This window comes from Nicotiana sylvestris, chromosome 4 (assembly GCF_000393655.2).
Source record: "Nicotiana sylvestris chromosome 4, ASM39365v2, whole genome shotgun sequence".
Lineage (NCBI taxonomy): Eukaryota > Viridiplantae > Streptophyta > Magnoliopsida > Solanales > Solanaceae > Nicotiana > Nicotiana sylvestris.
The window spans coordinates 57261501-57269621 of NC_091060.1; the positions used below are offsets into that span (position 1 = coordinate 57261501).

Consider the following 8121-nt stretch of genomic DNA (forward strand, 5'->3'; position numbering starts at 1 on the left):
GAGGTTGAAGAAACAAAATCTGAAGTTGAAATTGAAAAAAAAAAGTATTTGCAAGTTAAAGTTAGGTTTGGACATGAACTTAACTTAAAAAAAATTAGTGAAAGCATTTGTGATTTGAAAAACTGAAAAAGCATTTATTTCGTTTGAGATACTCTTAAACAATTTTTTCAATATTTCACCAGTATTTTAGACACTAAAGTTCAGTAAATAAAATAAGGATTAAATTTCTTAGTGAAACTCAAATGTGCGTAATATAAAGTTAAATCATCAATTAACTTGAATTATGTTAGTTTATCCATTTGAGCTTGTCCTATCTCTTATTAGTATCTAAGAAAAATAAAAAAAAAGGAAAAATAGACATCCTAATTCTATTTATAGAAAAGAAGTAAATTAAAAGAAATTATGTTTTGAAATATTCAGAATACGCCTGCCTAATTGCGAGAAGCTGCTAACTGAAAATCAAGAACCCAGCCAACCCCAGCGGCAGTGAAGGATGAAGTATGAAAATTTTCATTCAACTACAAAAACAACTCTCTCACTTCACTCAATATAGAGCTTTTACTTCAACAAGAATCAGCCAAAATTTCCTGCCGAACACCATAGGCACCGAATCAAGCTTGGCATCAATATCTTCAAACCCATGTTTTGCACTTCTGAATCTTTGCAAAACCCTCTCTTCTCTCAAAAAATTCCATGCCCTTTTCATAGTTCACGGCGAAACGCATGATGTCCTCTTAAAAACAAAGTTAATTAGTTTATATGGACTGTTTGGGCACTTAAAGAATGCTCGCAAACTGTTCGATGAAATTCCAAACCCAGATCTTTTTTCTTGTAAAGCAATGATAAGATGGTATTTTATGAACGATACATATGATGAGATTATTGTGTTTTATAATTTCATAAGAAAAGGTCTCACTTTGTTTGACAATGTCGTGTTCTCGATCGTTTTAAAGGCTTGTAGTGAGTTGTGTGATATTGATGAAGGTAGGAAATTGCATTGTCATATTGTGAAAGGTGGAAATCCTGATAGTTTTGTGTTGACTGGGCTTGTTGATATGTATGCTAAGTGTGGAAAGGTCGAATCTTCGCGTGATGTGTTTGATGATATTTTAGATAGGAATGTGGTTTGTTGGACTTCAATGATTGTTGGTTATGTACAGAATGATTGTGCTGAAGAAGGGGTGGTTTTATTCAATAGGATGGGGGATGGGTTAGTTGAAGGTAATGAATATACTTTGGGGAGTATAGTAACGGCATGTGCTAAATTGAGGGCTTTACATCAAGGGAAATGGGTTCATGGGCATATCATAAAAAGTGGGATTGAACTAAATTCCTACCTGGTTACAGCTCTGGTAGATATGTATATGAAATGTGGAGCTATTGCTGAGGCTCGTGTGCTTTTTGATGAGTTTTGTGCATATGATTTTGTTACGTGGGCAGCGATGATTGTTGGATATAGTCAAAATGGCTATCCAGATGAGGCATTGAAACTCTTTACAGACGAGAAATGGCAAGGAATATTGCCTAATTCAATCACTCTTTCTAGTGTACTTTCAGCATGTGCACAGTTGAACAATCTGAAGATGGGAAAATCAGTTCACACTCTATGGATTAAGCTAGGAATGTATGAGGCTACTGTGACAAATGCTTTAGTGGACATGTATGCGAAGTGTGGTGCCATCGCAGATGCTCGTTGCTTATTTGAGAACTTCGCACACGATGATGTAGTTGCCTGGAACTCACTTATTTCTGCGTGTTCATTGAATGGATCTGCTAATGAGGGTCTGATATTGTTTCATAGAATGAGATCTGAACATCTTTAGGTGGATGAATTTACTATGGTGCCTGTCCTATCAATTTGCGCTTCACTTGCGAATCCTAGAGTTGGTTCTTCTTTTCATGCTTTTACTATCAAAGAGGGTCTTTTATCGTCTAATTTATATGTAGGTACTGCACTTGTTAATGTGTATGCTAGATCTGGTGATGCAAAATCTGCTCGTGTTGTTTTCGATGAGATGACAGATAGGAATGCAGGGACGTGGAATTCGATGATAGGTGGCTATGCAATGCAAGGGGACTGCAGGAATTCCTTTGCGCTTCTCAGTGATATGATCAGGGAAAGTTTTGAACCTAATGATATAATCTTCACTTCTATACTATCTGCTTGCAGCCATAGAGGGATGATAGAGGAGGGATGGAGATTTTTCTATACAATGTGTGAGGAATATAGGTTTGTTCCTTCCATGAAGCACTATACATGTATGGTTGATTTACTGGCTCGCGCTGGACGGCTTAAGGAAGCCCTGGATTTCATTGAAAATATGCCAATTCAACCTGATATTTCTGTGTTTGCTGCTTTTCTCCATGGATGTGGTATTCACACCAGATTTGACCTGGGGGAGGTAGCAGTGAGGAAAATGCTGGAGTTGCATCCTCATGATGCTTGTTACTATGTGCTTATGTCAAATTTATATGCCTCTGATGGGAGATGGAGTCAAGCTTATCGCATGAGAGAGTTGATGAAGAGCAACGTTTGAACAAGTCCCCTGGGTGTAGCCAGGTGAACATGGATTTCGAAAATGATCTGAGGGTGTCATCTATTGCTTAATTATTTCCGAGGAACATTTGATATTAGCAACCTGGAATGATTATCCACCCTCAGAATTTGTAATGAATCAGTATTTTTGTTGTAGCCTCTCCACCCAGCATTTTCTTATTGCTGGGCTTCATTAAATAGTTAAGACTTTTACTTGGTTTAAAAAGAAAGAAACTAATAACATAGTGACAGGGGATATTTTCCTTTAGGTAGATAACAAAAAATATACATGAAGGACATATATAAACAACTAAATCTGTTTCATTTGAACCTTGAATGAAGCATGTCATAATTTCTTGTTGTTCTTGGGTTTTCCAAATTATTTGCAATTCAAAATCTTCTAAAGCGAGATGCCTTGATTGTATGTGCTAATTGTTCAGTGACTTTATTCCTTACAGCATAAAGCTCCTTGCATTGAGGAACTTGAGGATAAGATGCAGAAGCTTCACAAATAACGAGCAACAACCATCTTAGAAAGGAGAGATGCCGATAGTGATGATGACATGAAGGAACTAGTAGCTGCTATAAGTACTGCAAATCAAGTTCTCAGTAAAGGAGGAGGTGGTAATGCAGAAAGAATAAAAGTTGTGGCAGCTGCTGCTCTGGCTCTAAGAGCAGTTGTGAGGGAAGGAGGGAATTTTCCAGTCGAGCTAGATGAATTCAGTAAAGATGGGAATATGCAGAATCAGATGGATGTGAGTAAAAGGGCAAATGCCTGAGAACACAGGAGAGCAAGAAATGATGTTATGAGAATGCCAGCTATAGGATCCTATCCGCCAATAGAAGGAGAATTAGACATTGATGAAAGTGACACCGAGAGCAATGCGTATCGGTCTCAGCGTGATCAATTGCTTCACTCTACTAAACAGATTTTTGGTGATAAACATGAATACTCTAAATTTTCCGTAGTTGTGAGAAAGTTTTATAGATGGAAGAAAGATTATACTTCAAGCTATCATGATGCACATGTCTGTTTGTATACCTGCTATTTTCTCACCCTATGTGAGGCTGAAGCTTCTGAAGTGGGATCCTCTACATGAAAATGCAGATTTCATGAATATGAAATGGTAAGTGCATTTCCTCTCAAATTTTGTAAATACTAGACTCAGGGGTTGTGAGAGGAAACTTTTTCTTGTCCGACTGTGAGACTTCCTTTTTGGGACCTAGAAGTTCGTAGCATTATAATTGATATATATGAAATATTCAAATACGAAAAGATGTCGTTGAGCCATATATTCACATCTATACAAATTTTTCACATCTCTAACACCATCTTGGTAAGGAACTTTTGACTTATAAAAAGATTCTAATATGTAAAATATACATATATACATGCTCTTTTAAGATTTAACTTTGAACTATAATTTTGCGTCATTCCACCTATACTTTGCTTCATAAGTATGGACTCCCTACAGATGAAAATCCAAATAGCTTTGATGACGCTGATGCCAATCCTGTTCAATTGGTGGTGAAACTTGCAATGCCCATTCTACATAACCGGTTAGCTCAGTGCTGGGATGTGTTTAGCACCCATGAGACACAGTGTGCTGTATCTGCCATAAAACTGGTGTTAAGAAGACATCTTCCGTCCACTGTCCTTCATGCACTGATCTAGTTAACACGGTTCATGAGCGTCTAGATAAGGCTGTTGCTAATTTGACGGTCTCTTTCTTAGATCATTACAAACGTCTAGAAATCTTTACTTTATTTAGTTTCAAACAAATGGTCTGAAACTAAGTACTGGTCTTTGCAAGTCCCTGCGTTGGAATCACTTGTAATGGAAGCTGTACCTGATGCAGCACGAGTCGGTGTATATAGGTTTGGACCTTATGTGCTAGTTGTGTATTGAAACTCTAATCAACTATTTTTAGTCTAGCAAAAAAAAATATAAAACTATTAAAGGAACATTTACAAAAGTCACCAAATTACTAAAACTAAAGGAAAATATATTTTTTTTGTGATTTTTCTTTTCTTTTACAAATTAGAAGGAAATTTAATATTCTAAAAATGTGAATCTTTTTGTTGGTTTTTAATTTTCTTAAATAAAACCGATAAAAGGTGAAACAAAAGCTAAAATATCAAGATTAAAATTAAAAACTATTTAAATAACAAAAGGAGGTGAAAAATCCAAATATGATAAAAAATTAAGTGCTCACAAAGCGTAGCTTTTATTGTATTGAAGTTACCAAGTTTGAAACTTAAGGAGCAATTTAGGATGGTCTTTTGGCTCTCAAGACTTTGTGGAGAGAGAACATTTTTGGGGAAGATTGGATATACATGAATCTGAAGATAATCCCAGTATTGCACGTTGGCCTTCAGAATTCGGTTTGAGAATAGTTGGCTTGTGAACCTATAAGCCTTTAAACTTGAGGATGAATCTCTCCTGAAGGTGCTATCAGTGTATTCTTCTACACTATTTTGCTGATTGAGAAATTAGCTATCGAAATTTTGGACACAAGTGTTGAATACTATGCTTGGCAGAAATTTCTGGCAATTCGAATGTACATCAATCTCCATTGTGTGACCAACATTATACCCCAGACGCAATTGTTCGTAGTTGATGCTTCTCAAACCCTCATGTGGAATAACACAAAGGAGGGATACAGAACAATCATGGTACCCTTGTAAGAATGTTTGATTTGGATGATGTTAACGTAGCAGATTTCTTTACCTCACTTAGACATTGCTCATTGGAGTAAATTCATTGACACTGAGCAAATTTTCTGGAACAAAGTTGCTAATACTAGTGCGTCTCTGGTAGCAACCAGTTAGCAGACACAGTACAGTTGTATTTAATGTAACATTTTCAGATGTTTGAGTAGAAAGCTACACTACAACAAAGTTCGAGTCTCCCCTATCTACATCTTCAATTTTCATTCACTCTGGTATGGAGACAGACGTGTCATGCGGCTACGTTCTTTTGAGTAATATATCTGGAGATACAGTATCAAAACCGGAATGGACCAGTAATCGAAAAATTAGATTTCTGATCTTTATTGAATCAATTTCAGATGGTCTAAATTTAATCAGTAATGAGCTCGGCCTTTCCCCAGTTCCCACAACCCAATTCGAGCAGTTGAGCCGCTCAAGTAAGTAAAAATAATGGCACACCACTTATCCCCTATGTTACCGTGGACATCATCTTGAGCATACATTCAAATATATGATATTCAACATATTTAATTAGGTTGGTTCTAGTCTTTCATAACTAATCATGTTGCATTTATAGCAGATGGGAAGCCTACACTCTACCATACATATCCTTTTGGCAATACTAATAAAAGACTGGTTTTGTCTCAGGTATTCACAGAAGCACCAATATATGAGAAGATAGACTGAACATTTTGAATCTGCTTGCTTTGGACTTGACACAACAACTTTTTTCTAGTGGAACTTAGCAAAAGTCAACTTGACAAACAATAGAGAAATAAGAATTCATTCAAACCAATTTCTCATCACAAATCCAGCAAAAACCATAGTCTGGGATCAAACCATATTAAAATCGACATTATAATAGAATGAGAGAGGAAAGAATGGAACCTGAAGTTGTTTTCAATTAATAAAAATTCCAGCAGTCACACGGACTGAAACAAAGGGATAGTTGCGACCGGAACTCGACACGACGATCATACTTTGGGCAGAAACGCGAACCGAACCACGAACGATCCTCAACGGCGGCGACCTCGAAGCCTATCGGGAAAATTTGAAGCTCAACAGGGTCAGAGCTGCTACGTTTTTTCAGGTTTTAATGACTGGTTTCCAGCTATTTTCGAGCTATTTTGCGGGTGTTTTAGGGTGGTTTTTGGGGCTGTTTACTTGGTTTTAATGGAGAAAACTGAACCACTTTTTATGGAGAAAATGCTTGATGATGAAGATCTGGTTGTTTTAGGTGTTTGTAAGCTTTTTTGAGGTGTTTTGTGGCTATTTTGGTAGCGAATAAGGCACAAGGAAGAAGCTGAACATTGGCCTTTCATGGCTGCATTTTCACGAGTTTGGTGCAGAAGTTTTTATGGCTTCTATAGTGAGCTCACAACAGAGTAAAGAAAAAATGGAGGAGAAGAAAAGTTCTTTTTGTTTGTGCGGCTGCTCCTCCCTCCTTTTCCCAGATCTGGTTTTTTAGATCTGTATTTCTCTGCCTTCTTGTTCCCGGGTGCGTGTTTTTATCATAGAGATCAAGGAGGAGCAAAACTCCATTTGCAGGGGACGGGTGAGTGTCCGTTGTGTGTGCGCATGACCTGGGGAATAAAGGAAAAGGACGAATCTTTTTCTGCCAAAAACTGTTTTGAGTCCGTGGAAAAATCCAAAAGGGAGATGTGTGATCTTTTTGAGATATGCATCTGACGTGTGAATTTCTTTGTGAAATGAAGAAATCATTCTCCAAGACAAGAACAATGTGATTCCTTTTTAAAAATGGAAAAGAAATGTGACCTTATGTGCTAGTTGTGTATTGAAACTCTAATCAATTATGTTTAGTCTAGTAAAAAAATATAAAACTATTAAAGGAACATTTACTGTCATGGGTGGCTTTCCAGCCGTGCCCCATGACCCCTTGGGGCACGCCAAGTGACAAGCGCGCATGTGCCTCTGTCGCCCCACCGATATCCCTCGCCAGCGCCCAACCGCAGGCAGATGCCAACAGCGTCGCGCGCGCAGACAACGCCGCGCGCGCAGACCCTGATGCCAAAGACTATGCTGCCGACAACAGACCTGTTTTCTGCCTTATAGCAAACTAAGTCTTTTCATTGTAAATATAGAGTAGTTTTATTCCATGTACTTCCATTATGTTTTTCTAGCTTAATCAAGTCTAGTCTTGTAGCTTTGGATTATTTTTTTTAAGCATTATTAAGGGGGACCAAACAATCAAACTTTCTAGCAAGCAAACAATTCTCTGTACTGGTGTCTCTCCCCCTCGACACCGCGTTGCCTTTCTGTAATAGCTTTCATTAATGCAATCAAGCTTTCTTTCATTCTTAATTCTCATTCCTGTTCTCTCAATTTCTCTTGACATTGGTTTTCCCGTACGGCACTGACAATCTAGTCTAGCGTACGGAGGGGACCTCAGTTGGCGGACAGCAACTGCACTGACATCAGTTGCTTAGCCTTACGTCGCCCTTCCAAGGAATCTCAGGAAGGCGCCGCGTAACAGTTGGTATCAGAGCCTAGGCTCGACATCGGACGAGGGAACGCATTGCCATTACCACCATTTCTGACCATGGTGAATCATGGGGACCGCATTGCGGCCCTTGAACAGACGGTTGACGGATTACTGCCCATCATGGATACGGTGCCTGAACTAAGAACCAGCCTAGGGCAAAGGTTGGATGACCTGGACCGCAGGGTGCTCCAGGCCGAAGTTGACATAGAAAACATCAGTCGTGACTCCGAGGGAGATCGGCAAACGGCAGCCACAGAGGCAGCCGAAATTTTTGGCAAATTCGAGGGACTCCAACAGGAGCGTGCCGAGGATTTAGCTTACAGGGCACAAGAGGCAGACAGGGTGACTGTCATGCAACAAACTATTGACG

General features: G+C 38.6%; 1 protein-coding gene and 1 long non-coding RNA gene across 2 annotated transcripts; one reads left to right on the forward strand and one right to left on the reverse strand.

The window, feature by feature from the left end:
* Positions 1-423: 423 nt before the first annotated feature.
* Positions 424-2986, forward strand: LOC104215113 (pentatricopeptide repeat-containing protein At2g03380, mitochondrial). The gene is given in 2 exon segments (XM_009764859.2): positions 424-2529; positions 2532-2986. Coding segments are annotated over 2 exon segments (2106 nt in total). The 5' UTR covers positions 424-500; the 3' UTR covers positions 2609-2986.
* Positions 2987-3804: 818 nt separating this feature from the next.
* On the reverse strand, positions 3805-7018 carry LOC104215112 (uncharacterized). The gene is made up of 2 exons (XR_708096.2): positions 6137-7018; positions 3805-4468 (listed from the first exon to the last, which is right to left on the reverse strand). It is a non-coding gene; the product is annotated as an uncharacterized lncRNA (long non-coding RNA).
* Between the last annotated feature and the right edge of the window lie 1103 nt (positions 7019-8121).